Here is a 17,774-nt window from a genome sequence, read left to right as displayed (position 1 = left end):
AAGGTGGTCTGGGCAGGTCTGTCTTGGCAAGGGCAGGTAGTTGATTCTTAGAGGGAGAGACAAGCAGATCTGAGTCTCTGACTTCCAAACTCCTCCTTAATCCTAAATTCTAGAAATAGGAGAATCAACTGCCTCAGTCAAATGTGTCTTTGGAAAACGACGAAGGGTGAATCCAGTTACTGTGCTACCAGAGTTGCCTATTGAATATAGTCAGAGCTAGCTGGTATTTTGGGCCCAAGAACTTCAACTTGGCATGCAATTTCCTTGCTGCTTTGGGCTCTATTGAATGTTATGTGTTGTGTGGTAGCCTTTTGACCCCTTTCTGGATTTGAGTGCCCTCCCTCCTCAAACCATTAATATTAATGTTCAGTGGTAAGAGAAAGCATAGACCTCCAAGCTCTGAGGAACCGTAAAGTCTTGTCAGATTAGGGTTACCGGAGGGTTGAACAACTAAAGGATACAGGCGGATTAAGAGCTGGGTTGCTGCCCTGACTGGTGTCGCTCAGTTGGTTGGGTGTCATCCCACGAAGTGAAAGGATGCTGGTTCAGTTCCCTGTTGGGACACATGCTTGGGTTGTGAGTTCAGTCCCCAGGTGGGGCACTACAGGAGGTGATCGATGTTTCTCACATCATTGTTTCCTTTTCTCCCTTCCCCTCTGTAAAATTTAAAAAACAAAAACTGGTGCTAGTCAAAGGGTCCCAAAGTAGGAAGGGGGTAGCCTGAACCAGAGTTTTGAAGGTGCAAGGAGGGGGGTTAGGGTGAATCCTCAGGTTTTGGAAGAAGATAAGGGTGTTTGTTATCACTGCAACAGTACTAGACTAATACATGGGGTCAATCCATTGTGCCAGGTCTTTTTCCAGCACAAAAAACTCAAGAGCCAATGAACTGGAGCCAAGTGGGCGAGTCCGCCTCCAGGGGATTAAACACTCCTCTCGCCAGTCGTTCTGGCTTCACTCCTTTCTTTAATTGGTCGAGAATTCCAATCCATCGAGGAAGCGCAGCGTTGTGGCCAATTGACGTGGCGTTACCAGACGTGTTGCATCCCTGAGGCGGGAGCCAGGCCAAAACGAATTTCCTGATTGGCTCTGGTCCGCGAGTTGCTGGGGAGAGGCGCTGAGAGGCGGGCGGAAGTCCCTAGGGCAGGCGCTGATTGGCTGAGGTTAGAGCACCTCTTCTTCCGATGATTCGGCTCTTCTCGGCTCGGTCTCAGTGAAGCGTCTGCAGCCGTCGTTTGAGTCGTCGCTGTTGCTGCCCACTCGCGGGTCAGGAATCAACGTCTCCTGCCCGCCCACCGCACGGGTGCCGCTGGGAGGAAGTGAGAGGGAGGCTGCCTGCGGGTTTGTCGCTGCTGCTCGCCACCCGCCTGAGGGAGCCGAGACCCAGTCCAGTCGGTCGCCTGCTACCCCCTGTAGCCGTTACTCGCGGGCCGCCACAGCCGCCGGCCGGGAGAGGCGCGCGCCATGGCCTCGGGAGCTGAGTGAGTGCGTGTGAATGTGTATGCGCGCGCGAGACCCCCCGCTCGCTGTGGGTGCGCGCAGCCGGGGGCCCTTCGGTGCTGGGTAGGCCCGGCCGGGCCTGGCAGTGGAAGCGTCTAAGAGGTGGAAACCAGGAAAGGGAGACTTGGAAGGAGAGGAGAGGACGGGGGCGAAGGAGGGGCTGTGGCCGGGCTCCGCTGGTCTACGCACCCGCGCGCCCCCTAGGCGGGGTTTGCGTTGGGCCCGGGTCGGGGCCTGGGCCAGATCGTGCTGTGTCATGCAGGCCCCGGCCGGCCTAATTGGCTCCCTTGGAACTGCCGTCCGGGCCTGGGGAGGACTGCTGGCCCACACTGCCGGCGCGAAGCCCTGGGGCCTCCGAGAAACCCCTTGCGATTCGGCCTACCACCCGCTGAAATCTTTTGGTTCCCGGAGAGCAGGCCCCAACGCCCTAACTGGGCCTGGTGGGCGTGGACTTTGGGCCACGTGAAGGCCTTCGGAGACCGGAGATGCAGGCGGAGGCCGGAACCTGGGAAGGCCCGGCGGCGAGCCCAGGGAAGCTCACCATGGCCCTTTTGGAGTCGGGTCCACTGGGTCCGCGGTTAGCATCCTGCGCCACCTGAGTAGTGAGGGAGAGAGTGAGCCCTGCTTTTCGCATCTGACCTTCCTACCTGAGGTCGGTTGTTACTCATGAGAAATCTTTTATCAGTTTTCCTTGATGTGATGAAATAGGCGAAGGGAGAAAAGTACTTTTTACATTTCTCTACTATTTTAGGTTTTTGCTATATCGTTCGAATCTAAGTTCCTATGTTCTGGGCCTTCATGGATTTCAACCATCGTGGCGTGAAGGTTAGAGTTGCCCTAACTCGAACCCACACGGATTTTTTCCACCTAAAGTTGGCTGTGTTAAGAAATCCTGGGCGAGGCCTCTACCCGTAAGAAAAGCATCAGATAAAACCTGGCCACCTCTTGTCCACTGGGTTTATAACCAAGAGCTTTACATAATGGAAAAAGAAAAGACACAGTCAACCTCTGAAAAACTCTTCTATGCAAATCACCTTCCTGACATAGAGTTTTGGTTTTTTGGTGTGTTCTTTTTTCAAGTTTCTGAATCGAGATGGAGTACCATATTTTGCTGTATAATGTGCACTTTTTTGCCCAATTTTTTGAGGGAAAAATAAGGATGTACATTATATATGAGTAGTACCTGAAATACCTTGTATCCTTGTGTTTTGTAGTTATTTATTAAATAAAATTTCTAATGTACCATATGTTCAAAAGTAAATGCTAAACTTCCTTTATGATACAAAAACCAAATATCTAAATGTAAATTAAAAATCAAATTTAAAAATTTAAAAAAAATTTTTCCTGCAAGTTTGGGCATGCATTATACGAGGCAAAATATGGTATCACTCAGTTGCCTATTTAAAAGGACCACTTACTAATACTTAAAATATTCCTTTAGGTTATTCAGTTTTTTGTTTTCAAGACTAAAAATAAAAAATCCCAAACTCTTAAAATTGGGCATCAAGATGGTTTCTAACCTCTGTGTCATCCTGATGACTCTCACTGAACTCCCTCCAAGTTCCCTGTAGCCCATTGGGGTTCTGGAAAGGGTCTGATTCACATAAAAGACAATGTGAGGTGTCCCCAAAGAGCTTCCAGGACTGCTGTTGGGTCATGGTGAGGCTGAATTCTCTCTTTTAGGGGTTCCTTTGATCTCAGTAGATGGATGTGGCATTAAAGGTCTTTATCTTAAGGGAGGAGCATACCACTCATTCCCAGTGCTGGGGTCAGGAATGGTAGGCAGATTGGAAGTTTTCTTCGACTGCAGCTTTGAGGTTAAAATAGAAACTATGATGGTTAGAGGCATCAGCCATTTTATTTTTCCCCATCCCTAATCCTACAGGTCAAGCAGGAACATGGGCACCCTTTGGATGGTATTTTGAGGTGTGAGGGAGAGGGAGAATTCATGGGTTTCAGTTGCCTTTAGCTTTAGCTGTCACATTTACCATGATTGCCTTGGGAAAGTTTGTCTACTTGGAAGCATTATGCCCAAAGTGCCATACTTCTGGGTTGGGGGAGCAAGTTTAAGCCTAGGAAGCTCCATTCTTGGAAACTAGTTTAAAGGTTATGATTAAAGATGCAACCTATGTGAGTGTCAGCAGAAAGTGTACAGTTTTATTAGATGAATGGGATTTGGATTTCTTTTTGGTGTGTCAGGACCAAAAGATATAAAATTCCATAACGTCATAGTAGGTACTCTAGAGCATAGGCATCTCTTTTTCTTGCAAGTTGTGAAGATATTTCCTAATAGGAATACTATTTTATCTTGTTTTGTTAACTTATGTAGCCCTGGATCCCATTACAGTACCTAGGGTGTGTGTGTGTGTGTGTACACATGTATGCACATACATGTATGCATGCACAAATATTGTTGTTAATTTGTTGAATGAAGAAATAATTCATGAAGATCTTTTTTTATTCTTTGCTTTCTCCATTGTCTGGCCTCTCTAGGTTAATGCACATGTTTTCCTGAGCCTTACTAAGAGGAGGTAGTTCTTCAAAGAGAGAGCCTACTGAGTTTAGTTAGTGGAGGGCTGGAGATAAGCTAGGTAAGAAATTAGTGTCAGGTAAATAATCTTAACTTCTAGGAAATAATTGAAACTGGACAGTTTAAACCGAGTTTAGACTCAGGCGATCTTAATTTGGGTGAGGACTTTGAACCAGTCCATGCAGTTATGTGGCTTTATAGAAATCACCTTTTGAGCTTAAACCTCTTTCTGAAGGTTCTAGATCTGTTAGTTTTGTTTGTTTTTTGTTTTTGCTTCCCGCCCCCCCCCCCACCCCCAAATATGATGGTCTTTGTGTTTGGCATTCCTGTGATATATAGAAAGTTCTGGGCATCAGGGTTAGCCAGTGAGAGAGAGTAGAGCTAATTTCGCTTCATTGTCCCCAGCCTTGCTTGATGGGACTTGGGGCCTCCCTGAGCCCTATGATAAGGTGTCCTGCCAACTTTGTTTGGCAGGAAGGTTAGCAGAGGAAGGGCTTGTGCTTTGTTCTACAGTAATTAATTATAGTGACTATTAATACCATGTTCCAGGCATTGTGTTGAACACTTTGCATTCATTATCTTACTTAGAACAGTAATCCTGAGGTAAGTACTACTATGTCCCCATTTTGCAGATTAGAAAACACCAACTTCCAAAGAGGTTAAATAACTTGTCCAAGATCGCAGTTAAGTAATGGCAGGATTGGGATTCAGACCCAGCAGGTCTGGCGGCAGAGCACTTTCTCTTAATCGCTGTTCTGTCTTAAGACCAATTTCATTTTTTTTTATTGTACTTAGTCCTTAGTCTCCACTTCCATTTAATCTTTTTAGGCCATAGTTTTCTGACCTTTGAACTGACCTCTGACACTAGCTAGGATAGTAGTGCTCAAAATACCAAGAGCTACTGGAATGGGAATTGTAATGTGTGCTAGGTGTTACTCATGACTTTGGCTGAATTTCCTTCATCTGAACTCTCTGATTTAGGGCAGCTTCATCTATTTACTAATTCTTTCCTAAGTGTGAGTTTTAGAAATTGGAGTTCCTGGGACTGGAGTATACATTGGGACTTGACTTCACTTTTTCTTTCTAGTTCAAAAGGTGATGACTTATCAACAGCCATTCTTAAACAGAAGAATCGTCCCAATCGGTTAATTGTCGATGAAGCCATCAATGAGGACAACAGTGTGGTGTCCTTGTCCCAGGTAAGTTAGGTCCACAGTCTAATCTTTCCTTATTGCACTTAACCTGAGGGCTTTTCCCAGGTTTCTTTTCTCATTTTTCTTGCAGTGACCACAGATAGATGGGGTTTACTGGGAATCCCAACCTCCGGGGCTGCTGCTTACCCCCTGGCCCAGTGACCCAAAGGCCTTAACCTTCTTTCCTCAGCCCAAGATGGATGAGCTCCAGTTGTTCCGAGGTGATACAGTGTTGCTGAAAGGAAAGAAGAGGCGGGAAGCTGTGTGCATTGTGCTTTCTGATGACACATGTTCTGATGAGAAGATTCGAATGAATAGAGTTGTTCGGAATAACCTTCGCGTACGCCTAGGGGATGTCATCAGGTGTGTGTGTGGTTCTTGGCCCCTCAGGGATGGGAGGCCAGAGACAACCTGCTTTATAGGCAAGACCCTGTGAAGGCCTTGGCAGCTGCAGATATCAGAAGCCGCCTAACCATGGGAAGACTTATGTATCAGGGTTGTCTTTAGGTGTTGGTTCTGCCTCCCTGGGACTTTAAAATCTGCTTCTTTGTGGCCTTTGGGACAAATTGGCATTTCTGTGACTTTATTGATACCTTTTTTCTTTTCCCCCCTTACAAGAGGTATAACTTAATTGCACCCTAGACTCTGGTTTAGGATGCCATTGGAGGGTGTGTATTTGTCAAATAACCTCACTGCTGTGTTGGATTAATGACTTGTGTTGGGGCTGGAATGAGGTGGGAGTGTGGGTAAGGAAGGTGGGGTCCTAGCAGGTCTTTTTAAAGATCTAAAATAATCTAGCAGAGAGTGGCAGTTTGAGCCAGACCCAGGATAGTTGTAGTCTGAGCGATTTTGGATTTAACTTGAATCAAGAGGCTTTCGCATCTTGGAGTCATCTCTGGCTATTGCTACCCAACCACCTGGCACCTGGCCAGGAATGTCTTAGGCTCTGATTCTTCTTTATAGATCGTAGGTTTTGTATAGCCTTCCAAGAGGTACTTAGTCACTTTTCTCAAAGTGCTCTGACCATCTGGCTGAGGTTATTATTTTTTTTATTTCTATTTCTCTGACCCTTACATTTAACAGACAAAGACCTCCCTTTGTAATATTGGGTCACCAATATTAGCCAGAATGGGTCATCCTTGGATATCTCTCACTGAAGACCCTTATCTAGTCTTCTTTGTAGGGGTTCCAGATGTGTGAATCTTCCTTTTGGTTCACTGATTGGGAGTGGGCAGCCCCAGAAGCTTCTTCTCATGGCTTCTACTACCCTTCCCCGAATGCGACCTGTCTTAGTTCTCTTAGTTCTGCTTGGCTGTTCCTTTATCCTTGCTCCCACTCTATCCTCCTGCCTCTCTTCACCTAAAGCCATCCCTGCCTTTTCTCTTTTGCTTGCCATCAGCTCTCTGTGCCAGGCCCTTTTGGACACCCAGTGCTTGGGGCTGCAGTGTGGTTGGTAATGTGGCATCTGCTTGTCATTCTCAGCATCCAACCGTGCCCTGATGTGAAGTATGGCAAACGCATCCACGTGCTACCTATCGATGACACGGTGGAAGGCATCACTGGCAATCTTTTCGAGGTATACCTTAAGCCGTACTTCTTGGAAGCTTATCGACCCATCCGGAAAGGTGAGAGATAATTCTAAGGACTGGCCTTAGGGTGTTTGTTTATAGGGATACTTGGGGGTGAACTTTGAAACATCTGTTTCATATATGTATATACATGTCTATTCTCTCCTTCCCCTTGATCCCTCCCACACCCTCATTACTCTATTCCCATTCCCTGCTCCAGGAGAATAAGCTATCTTTTCTTAAATCCCTGAAGGAGGAGGTGGGCCACTTTGGCTGTGTCACAGTCCAAAGTGTATTTAATATTCAGCACAGCTCTATCATTAGTGGTTGTTGTAAAAGCAGGGTTGCCTGTACCTCAGAAGTCAAAACCTATGGACTTCTGGCACATCAGGTTGTTCACTGTTCTCTTGAGAGCCAGAGGAACCTTTTACAGGTTAGCTTTCTGCTCTTGACTGATGCTTAACTGGGTTCTGGGGGTGAGAAGGGAAAAGGGCAATATCTAGTGAATTTATATTGTAGATCCCAAGTTCTGATGATTACCCTTGTAGTTGACACCTCTAACAGCCCTTCTGCTGATTGCTCTCACAGGAGACATTTTCCTTGTTCGGGGTGGAATGCGTGCTGTGGAGTTCAAAGTAGTGGAGACAGATCCCAGCCCTTACTGCATTGTTGCTCCAGACACAGTGATCCACTGTGAAGGGGAACCTATCAAACGAGAGGTGAGTTCTCTCTCAGATCTCAATACTTGACTGCATGGTTACTCAGTGGTACAGTCATGTGGGAGCCGTCAAGATGGTGTGCTCTTTGGAACTAAGCTTCTTTTAAATATCTGATACCAGTAATTTTTAAAATCTAGATCGAACTAAAAGGATCTAAGTGGTTGGACTGACTTTTGAAGAGGTGATGCTGATGATGAGGCTGGAATGCCCATTTACCAGAATTTCCAGCTTCAGGTCTTAGGGGATCCCCTCCCAGTAAGATTAAGGACAGTGTGAGAGGAAAAGCTATGCTAGCCATCTGGCCTTGGGACTTTGAATTGTTCTTTGAGGCATGGTTCCCTTGAAGGAGAGACTCCTAGTACAGCAGATTTTTCCACATCACATTGTGGAAGGATTTGAAGAAACTCGTCTTTTGCTAATACTAGTATTCCTGCCTTCTCCTTTCCTTTGTCTCCTCCATATTCAGGATGAGGAAGAGTCCTTGAATGAAGTAGGCTATGATGACATTGGTGGCTGCAGAAAACAGCTAGCTCAGATAAAGGAGATGGTGGAGCTGCCCCTGAGACATCCTGCCCTATTTAAGGCAATTGGTGTGAAGGTGAGCACCTTTGGGCTCTGTGGAATATAGTCTAAGGTGGTGATTAACAACTACTTTGTGTCTGATCCTGGGACCTGTTTTTCATATATGTTTCATTATTTTTTGAGTTTATAGGGGGCTCCAAATTTATTAAAGCTACTAATGGTCTGGAACAGTGGGGCATTGAAGTTCTCTGTTGCATTTATATATAGTTTATTAATAACCCTTGAAAAATTTAAAACCATTCTTATGGACTCTACAAAAACAAATCTCATCATAGTTTGCCAACCTGTCTAGAAGAGTGCTGCCCAATAGAAGCAAAAGTTAAGGAAATTTGCAGAGTGTTAAGGGTCCTGAATCTAAAACATTTGAAAACTGCTGGTCTAGAATGTAACTTCCCAACCTTTTTCATGTCATGGGATACGGTGAAGATTAAATTATTGCCCTCCCCCTCATATGCACCATATAAATAACTATCTTCTATGTGGGCACATCCCATGTGCTGTCTGTGGAAGGCCACAGAAAAGACAGCTTAAAGAGGGAAAGCTTGTGGTTGGTGGTAAGGAAAAGCATTCTAATATAAATCCTGAAGAGTTGTGATTACTAAAGTGAATGATTCTCTGGCAACACTCTCTTAAAATGACTAAGCTGGTCCTTGGCCCTTGGTCTATCTAAAGTCAAGCTTTTGGCCTAATAGCCTCTTGCTTTTCCCTAATGCCAGGATCTTCAGATTCACACTAGTTTCTTAGGGTGGTTTCTCTGCCCTCAGTCTCCTATGTAAATATAGTCATAAATGTCAGCCTTCTCGCAGTATTTTCTCTGCTGAAAAGAGTAGTGAGTGTGGTCTGAAGTAAACTATCTTCCTAACAGCTACAGCTAAGGGCTCATTCTTACTAGTGTCAGTGTTGAGCTGTGATTCTCAACCTTTCTAGATAGAGCCCTACTCAAGCCGTTTTAGGGTGTATGGGGTTGGGAGAAGGTGTGAATCTGAACCTAATCATTCACTCTGTACTGGTCCTCAGCCTCCTCGAGGAATCCTGCTCTATGGACCTCCTGGGACTGGGAAGACCCTGATTGCTCGAGCCGTGGCAAATGAGACTGGAGCCTTCTTCTTTTTGATCAATGGTAGGAGACTTAGCTCACCTTGTCTTTGGCTGGACCCAGTTCTGAACTGAGTGTGACCCAGTCTCAGCTGGGTAAATCATGGACACATCATTTGCAGGCATGCCTTGTGTACAGCATCTTTTTTTTTTCCCCTGGGGTGTATTATAGATACATAAGTAACAAGGGGAAGAGACTCTACTCGTGTATCTCCGATCTATCCTCTTTGAGAAAGATTATAAATAGACTGAGAACATTTAGGGGTAGTAAGTTAGGATGGAAAACCAAAAAATCTATGCTTATTGTAGAGGGTTTGGGGGATGGTCAACTGGCTGTTTAAGAATGATTTTTAGCCCTGACTGGTGTGGTTCAGTGGATTGAGTGCCAGCCCGTGAATCAAAGGGTCACACATCCTTGGGTTGCAGGCCAGGTCCCCAGTAGGGGGCGTGTGACAGGCAACCACACTTTGATATTTCTCTTCCTCTCTTCCTTTCCCTCTCAAAAATAAATAAATATTTTTAAAAAGAAACTATATAGACTTTAAAAAAAGAATGATATGTAGCTGTTAGAGATCCAGCTCGTATGCTGCTTCTCTCGCTCTAGCCAGAGGTCCCAGAGCCTCTTTTGTCGTCCTTACACTTTTTGCTCAACTGTGAGATAAATACTGAGTCCCTTGGCTCCTTTCTAGTCTGGTCTGGTGGCTCTCTTGGGGTAGTGGCTAATAGAGTTTGTGAAAAGGTATGCAGAGATTACCTTCTTTCTTCTCACCTAGGACCTGTCTCTGAGCTGGGCAAACAAAATACCTGATTTCTTTTAGGAATGAGGAAGATGTAGTTTTGTCATTGCCTCTGTTCTGTATCCTTTCAGGTCCCGAGATCATGAGCAAGTTGGCTGGCGAGTCTGAGAGCAACCTTCGTAAAGCCTTTGAGGAGGCTGAGAAGAATGCTCCTGCTATCATCTTCATTGATGAGCTGGATGCCATTGCTCCCAAAAGAGAGAAAGTAGGACCTCAACCCAAGGGATTAGTGGGGGGTTGAAAGGTCCTGACTTCACTTCTGACCAGATGTCCTGTCCTGACAGACCCATGGGGAGGTGGAACGGCGTATTGTATCACAGTTGTTGACCCTTATGGATGGCCTAAAGCAGAGAGCACATGTGATTGTCATGGCAGCAACCAACAGACCCAACAGCATTGACCCAGCCCTACGGCGATTTGGTGAGGACTCCACCCTTCCTTACACCCTGTCCGTGTTCATAGGGAGATTGTAACTCTGCTGGGCTTAATATCTTTCATCCCACACCTGTCCTTTATCTAAACTATCTAATCCTGTGCATTTCTTGAAGTTTTTTGTAGTGATAGGGCCCAGGGCTCCCTTCCCTTGTCCCTAGGGGTCAGGTCTTGTCTAGAGTGACCAGCCCCTGAGGCTGAGAGGTTTCCCAGGACATAGAACTTCAAGCACTAACATCAAAACAGTCATGGGCAGACTGTGATGGTTGGTCACCTTAGGCCTATCCCTTCTTCCCTCTGGACAAGAAATGAACCCTTTCTGTGTTCGCACACTGTTTCACAGGTCGCTTTGATAGGGAGGTAGATATTGGAATCCCTGATGCTACAGGACGCTTGGAAATTCTTCAGATCCATACCAAGAACATGAAGCTGGCAGATGATGTGGACCTGGAACAGGTGGAGTAGTAGTGATGAAGGCTGGTCAGGGGTTTTAGAATATCTATTTCCAGGCAGTTGAAGGGAACTGGCTAGGAATATAAACTTAAGATGAGAGGAGACTGATTTTGATTTCTGGGTGGGGGAAAAGGAATGATTTGAGATTAAAGCTAGGAAACTGGAGTTGGCATGTTTCTTGGTTGACACTATATTAGACTAAACCAGAATTTTAGAAGGAGCTCTATTTCCAGGCCCGCAGTCTAGGCTTGAATACATAAAGTCTAGCCAGTGAAAGAACTGTTAGTATCAAGTGGGAGGACCCAGAGATAGGAGTCAGGGAAAGGGGCCAGGATTCTATTGTCTTTGACCTCTTAAGGCAGCTAGGTCTTAGAGACAGGATAGTAAGTAGATCTTCTCTCTTCAGGTAGCCAATGAGACTCATGGGCATGTGGGCGCTGACTTAGCAGCCTTGTGCTCAGAGGCCGCCCTGCAAGCCATACGCAAGAAGATGGACCTTATTGACCTAGAGGATGAAACCATTGATGCTGAGGTCATGAACTCCCTGGCAGTTACTATGGATGACTTCCGGGTAAGGACTGTGCTCCCGTTTAAGGTCCATACATACGCACTTTGATGCGTTCCCTGGCAAGTCTCATCCCAAGTTTTTCTTCCCTTTTCAGTGGGCCCTGAGCCAGAGCAACCCATCAGCACTGCGGGAAACTGTGGTGGAGGTGCCACAGGTAACCTGGGAGGACATTGGGGGCCTAGAAGATGTCAAGCGTGAGCTTCAGGAACTGGTCCAGGTAGGGTACCTTGGTTCAGGGTGAGTCACTGCTTCAGTACTTCATAACTGAGCTTGTTAGTCTTGGGGCGTTGACACATTCTTTGCAGGAATTGTGAGAGAATAATTCAGGGTCCTGCTATCCTCGTGTTTGAGGTATCAAAGGAGCCTAGATCTTACACTGTGGGGTTGGGGGGCGGATTGGCTTCTGTTTGGTTAGGTTTCTTTAAACTGTATGGGGTATCCCTGAACCCTCTTTCTTTTACTTCAAGTATCCTGTGGAGCACCCAGACAAATTCCTCAAGTTTGGCATGACACCCTCCAAGGGAGTACTGTTCTATGGACCTCCTGGCTGTGGGAAAACCTTGCTGGCTAAAGCCATTGCTAATGAATGCCAGGCCAACTTCATCTCCATCAAGGGTCCTGAGCTGCTCACCATGTGGTTTGGGGAGTCTGAGGCCAATGTCAGAGAAATCTTTGACAAGGTGAGTTACAAACATCTGAGCTATCTATTCACTTACCTGGAGGCAAGGTAGAGATAGAAGCTGTTTCTTTGGGAGAGTTTAAAACATCTCATTCTGGAAACTCAGCTGGGGTAGTGAACGTCACTTTATTTTCCTTCTCAGGTAAATTGGGCCTGAGAGACCCATTGTACTAATGTTTGAGTCCATCTGTCCCTCTCACAGGCCCGCCAAGCTGCCCCCTGTGTACTGTTCTTTGATGAGCTGGATTCAATTGCCAAGGCCCGCGGTGGTAACATTGGAGATGGTGGTGGGGCTGCTGACCGAGTTATCAATCAGATCCTGACAGAAATGGATGGCATGTCCACAAAAAAGAATGTGTTTATTATTGGCGCTACCAACCGGCCTGATATCATTGATCCTGCCATTCTGAGACCTGGCCGCCTTGATCAACTCATCTACATCCCACTTCCTGATGAGAAGTCCCGTGTTGCCATCCTCAAGGCCAACCTGCGCAAGTCCCCAGTTGCCAAGGCAGGTGCAAGGTCATGGGCTGTGGGGAATTTCTGTGAGTCCTCAGACTAGTGTAGAGTGCTGTTCAGTCCCCAGACAAGATTTCATTGGGGATTAGGGTTGTAAAGGGAAGCTGGAAGGTTTCAGGACAATCCTTGAGGACAATTGTGTTAGGACAGTCTAGAATGGGGAATAAAACAGTGGTGAGAGATGGGACAAATTGGAATTGGAAGTACTCGAGTGGCTTGGAGATTGTGTTTGTGTATCATGGGAGGAGAGGCTAAATGCTAAGATAATCTAACTTTTAGGATGTGGATTTGGAGTTCCTGGCTAAGATGACTAATGGCTTCTCTGGAGCTGACCTGACTGAGATTTGCCAACGAGCCTGTAAGCTGGCCATTCGTGAATCTATTGAGAGTGAGATTAGGCGAGACCGTGAGAGGCAGACCAACCCATCAGCCATGGTGAGTTTGCATCCTTTCCTCAGATGTGTAAGTTGTTGGGAACAAGGGGACAGTTTCCACCATGCCCTAGAAGAGTATAAGGTTTTGAGAAAATCATTTGACCAAGGTATTTAGCGGGGCACCAAAGAGAAAGAAGCAACTGAGGTTACCACCTTCGGTCTGGAATTACAAAGGCTGAGGAGAGATGGGCAGGCTGTATGCTCAGTATGAAATAAGCTCCATAAGGGAAATCAAAATATGATCGTGTGGATAAACAAATAGAACACAGTTATAGAACCTGTGGAACAGGTTCAAATGTTGTAAACCTAATTCAAATGTTGTAAACACTAGACTCATTGATATTTTCATTTTAAGATTTAGGTTTACTGAAGCATGATTTATACATAATAAAAATTCATCCTTTTTAGGTACACTGTTTATAAGTTCTATAACTACTACTACTACAGTAGAGAGATAGAAATTTCTGTCATCCCAAAGTTCTCTTGGGCCACTTTAGTCAATTTCTTTTTTTTACCACCCTAAACTCCTGAAAGCCCTGGTGTGATTTCTTTCCCTACAGTTTTGCGTTTTCCAGAATGCACTGACAGGTTTTTAAGCAGGTCAGTGACTTAGGTTGTATAGGAGAGAGGGAGACCAATTGCCTACTGTAATAGTGAAGATCGGAAAGGGCCAGGAAAGAAATCCAGGCTGGGCTTAACTCTCCCTGGTGGTTTGTGTTTCCCAATCCTACAGGAGGTGGAAGAGGATGATCCAGTGCCCGAAATCCGCCGAGATCACTTTGAGGAAGCCATGCGCTTTGCTCGCCGTTCTGTCAGTGACAATGACATTCGAAAATACGAAATGTTTGCTCAGACCCTTCAGCAGAGTCGGGGCTTTGGCAGTTTCAGGTAACTAGGCTACAGTGGGGAATGCTTAAATTGTCTTGGGAAACTATACAGCCAAGGCAGTGGGAGTCCTAAGGAGGCTAGTGGGGTAGTTGTGAAAATTCTATATAGGCCCCATCCTAACTCTTATTTTATGCTCTGTTTCTTGTGCACACAGATTCCCTTCAGGAAATCAGGGTGGAGCTGGCCCCAGTCAGGGCAGTGGAGGCGGCACAGGTGGCAGTGTATACACAGAAGACAATGACGATGACCTGTATGGCTAAGTGGTGATGGCCAGTGTGCTGCGAGCTGGCCTGGCTGGACCTTGTTCCCTGAGGGTGGGGGCGCTTGCCCAGGAGGGACCAGGGGTGCGCCCACGGCCTTTTCCATTTCTCAGCCTGAACAGTTCAGCTACAGTCAGACTCTGGACAGGGGGTTTCTGTTGAAAAAAACAAAACAAAACAAAACAAAGTGATAAAATAAAGGTTTTCATTTGGGAGGTGGAGAGTGAATTACCAACAGGGAATTGGACCTTGGGCCTATGTTGTTTCTGTTGTAGTTGGGGGCAGTGCAGGGGTCCTGTGTGGGTGTGAACCAAGGCACTACCAACACTCCCACAGTAAAGCATCTGCACTTCACTCAACGATTCTCAAGCCCTCCCTTCTTCCCCTACCCAACCTGGCCAGGAGGGTAAAGGGCCACAGTTGCTGGGTGTTTATATAGAGAGTAGGTTGATTTTATTTTACATGCTTTTGAGTTATTGTTGGAAAACTAATCATAAGGAGTTTCTAAACCAAAAATGACATGTTGTAAAAGAACAATAAATGTTGGATCAAAATGGAGCCAGAGTCCTGGCCCCTGTGCCTGTTTCTTTTTCTGGGAAGGGCCTTGGACTACCCGTTACTGCCAGAGCATTCTTCAGATGTGAAATCCTGTAAGATTGCTCTCCTCCTCTCTTGATTAACATCGGTATGATACCGCTGCCAAACTCCATGTCTGCAGTATCACTGATAGAACTGTGGTAGGTAGGGGATAGCCTGGTGGAGTTCTAGATGTGGACAATGTGGCATCCTCCACCTACCTTTGATGTGGATGGTAAGGCTAGGACTGCAGTCTCCTTTTCCTGATCAAGGACTAGACCTTGCCCTCCAAATATCTTAACAGTTGGAGAAAGATAGGATCTGTTTGCAGGTGGATGTCCTTTTGGTGCATCAAAAAAAGTCCAAACATTCATGTTCTAGTTGAAGATCACTTAAAATTGTGTCCACTTTTCTGTAATTTGTATTACAAACAAATTGCTTATTCTAGTATTGGGAGTTTTTTGGGGTTCTTTTCCCCTAAGTTAAACATCCCCCTCCTTGCTCTCAGTTTTTCAGATGACTACTTGCGTAGTTTTGTCCAGTTATAGACTATGCTCTGCTATTTATTCATAAAATATATCTTATTGATTATGCTATTATCAGTTGTCCCAGTTTTTCCCTCTTTGCCCCTCTCTACCTGGTAACCCCCTTCCCTCCAGCAGTCCCCCCCCTTAGTTCATGTCCATTGGTCATGCATATAAGTTCTTTGACTTCTTCATTTCCTATACTATTAACACCTGCCTGTGTATTTTGTACCTACTAATTATTTATGTTTTGTAATCCCTGCACCTTTTTCCCCATTCTCCTTCCCCCTTCCTGCTGTTAACCCTCCAAATGATCTCCATATCTATGATTCTGTTCCTGTTCTGTTTGCTTGGGTTTTTTAGATTTCATTTGTTGATAGTTGTGAATTTGTTGCCATTTTAATGTTCAGTTTTGATCTTTTTCTTAAATAAGTCCCTTTAGCATTTCAAGTAATAATGGCTTGGTGATGATGTATTCTTTTAGCTTTACCTTGTCAGGGAAGCACTTTAATTTGCCCTTCCATTCTAAATTTTAGCTTTGCTGGATAGACTAATCTAGGTTGTAAGTCCTTGCTTTCATGACTTTGAATATTTCTTGTCAGTCCCTTCTTGCCTGCAGAGTTTCTTTTGAGAAATATGGGAACTCACTTGTAGGTAACTCTCCTTTTCTCTTGCTGCTTTTAAGATTCTCGAAATGCTAAGGGTTATCATTAACCTTTAGCATTTGAATTATGATATGTCATAGTGTGGTCCTCTTTGGGTTCAACTTGTTTGGGACTCTATGCTTCCTGACTTATATGTCTGTTTCCTTCACCAAATTAGGACATTTTCTTTCATTATTTCTTTCTCTTTTTTTTAATGTATTTTATTGATTATGCTATTACAGTTGTCCCATTTTCCCCCTTCACTCCCCCCCACCCTGTACACCCTCTCCCACCCATATTCCCCCCTTTAGTCATATCCATTTGTCATGAGTTCTTCAGCTTCTACATTTCCCATACTATTCTTACTCTCCCCCTATCTATCTTCAGCCTACAATCTATGCTACTTATTCTCTGTACCTTTTCCCTCCTCTCTCCTCCTCCCACTCCCCTGTTGCTAACCCTCCATATGATCTCCATTTCTGTGGTTCTGTTCCTGTTCTAGTTGTTTGCTTAGTTTCTTTTGGTTTTGCTTTAGGTGTGATTGTTAATAATTGTGAGTTTGCTGTCCTTTTACTATACGTTTTTTCTTTATCTTCTTTTTCTTGGATGAGTCCCTTTAACATTTCACAAAATAAGGGCTTGGTGATGATGAACTCCTTTAACTTGATCTTATCTGAGAAGCACTTTATCTGCCCTTCCATTCTTAAGGAAAGCTTTTCTGGATAGAGTAATCTGGGATATAGGTCCTTGTCTTTCATGACTTGGAATACTTCTTTCCAGCCCTTTCCTGCCTGTAAGGTCTCTTTTGAGAAACCAGCTGGCAGTCTGATGGGAACTCCTTTGTAGGTGACTGTCTCCTTATCTCTTGCTGCTCCTAGGATTCTCTCCTTCATTTTTACTTTGGCTAATGATGATGTGCCATGGTGTGTTTCTTCTTGAATCCAACTTTGGGGCTCTCTGAGCTTCCTGGATTTCCTGGAAGTCTATTTCCTTTGCCAGACTGGGGAAGTTCTCCTTTATCATTTGTTCAAATACGTGTTCAATCTGTTGCTTTTCCTCTTCCCCTTCTGGTACCCCTATAACTTGGATGTTGGAACGTTTAAAGATGTTCTGGAGGTTCCTAAGCTTCTCGGGGTGTTTTTTTGTTTGTTTTTTGTTTTTTGAATTCTTATTTCTCCATTCTTTCCTGTTTGGTTGTTTTTTTCTTCCTTCTGGTCCACTCCATTGACTTGAGTCCCAGTTTCCTTCCCGTCACTATTGGTTCTCCGTGTATCTTCCTTCATCTCTTTTATGGTAACCTGCATTTTTTTTTTCATCTAATTTGCACCCAAAATCAACCGATTCTGTGAGCTTCCTGATCACCAGTGTTTTGAACTGTGCATCTGATAGATTGGCTGTCTCTTGGTTGCTCAAAAGGATGAGTCCTGGGGCATTGATCTGTTCTTCTGTTTGAGACATGTGTGTCTATTTTTTTTTGGTATGGTCGCTCCTGTTACGGTGAGGGGTGGAGCCTAGGTGTTCACCGGGGCTGGGCACTCCAGTCGCTAGATTGTGATGTTGTATGTGGGGGCGGGGGCGGGAGGGAACAATGGTGGTAGCTCTGTTCTCCTGGGACCTCAGTCCCTTCTCTGGGATCCTGGGTTGCGCGCTCTGCCCAGTCCACAATCGCCACCTCACTGGGTCCATCAGCTGCCGCTTGCAAACTCAGGGTCCACCCGCTGGGATCTTGTGCGCCCCAGATGCCTTACACGCTCCTGGTTGCCTTATGCACTCTCTGCTCTCTGCACTGCGACCTGTGCCCAGCTTCTCCTCTCTG

At 45.4% G+C, this 17,774-nt stretch overlaps 1 protein-coding gene across 2 annotated transcripts; it reads left to right on the top strand.

Annotated features, from left to right (window-relative positions):
• Positions 1–1,173: 1,173 nt before the first annotated feature.
• Positions 1,174–14,772, top strand: LOC123820050 (valosin containing protein). Of its 2 annotated transcripts, XM_045840738.1 has the most exons (17): positions 1,174–1,478; positions 5,115–5,226; positions 5,411–5,583; positions 6,703–6,845; positions 7,377–7,507; positions 7,974–8,105; positions 9,107–9,209; positions 10,053–10,186; positions 10,266–10,401; positions 10,757–10,869; positions 11,273–11,437; positions 11,529–11,651; positions 11,902–12,114; positions 12,316–12,624; positions 12,912–13,067; positions 13,800–13,954; positions 14,109–14,772. In XM_045840738.1, exons 1-17 carry the CDS (start codon positions 1,462–1,464, stop codon positions 14,212–14,214), a joined length of 2,421 nt encoding a protein of 806 aa, XP_045696694.1. In that variant the 5' UTR covers positions 1,174–1,461; the 3' UTR covers positions 14,215–14,772. The 2 variants fall into 2 exon arrangements, with proteins under 2 accessions (XP_045696694.1, XP_045696695.1); XM_045840739.1 differs by lacking the exon at positions 1,174–1,478 and having other exon boundaries at positions 5,312–5,583.
• Positions 14,773–17,774: the final 3,002 nt, after the last annotated feature.

The sequence above is a fragment of the Phyllostomus hastatus genome, unplaced genomic scaffold, assembly GCF_019186645.2.
Source record: "Phyllostomus hastatus isolate PE091 unplaced genomic scaffold, TTU_PhHast_1.1 phas_contig_34, whole genome shotgun sequence".
In the NCBI taxonomy this organism is placed as follows: Eukaryota; Metazoa; Chordata; class Mammalia; order Chiroptera; family Phyllostomidae; genus Phyllostomus; species Phyllostomus hastatus.
The sequence above is the reverse complement of the archived record's forward strand: the minus strand, read 5'-3'. Positions and strand labels throughout refer to the sequence as shown.

Bases quoted from the DNA above. Each gene is read 5' to 3' on its own strand.
- LOC123820050 (XM_045840738.1), top strand. The intron at 6,846-7,376 runs GTGAGAGATAAT...TTGCTCTCACAG, and splicing joins TTATCGACCCATCCGGAAAG to GAGACATTTTCCTTGTTCGG. The intron at 12,625-12,911 runs GCAGGTGCAAGG...TCTAACTTTTAG, and splicing joins GCAAGTCCCCAGTTGCCAAG to GATGTGGATTTGGAGTTCCT.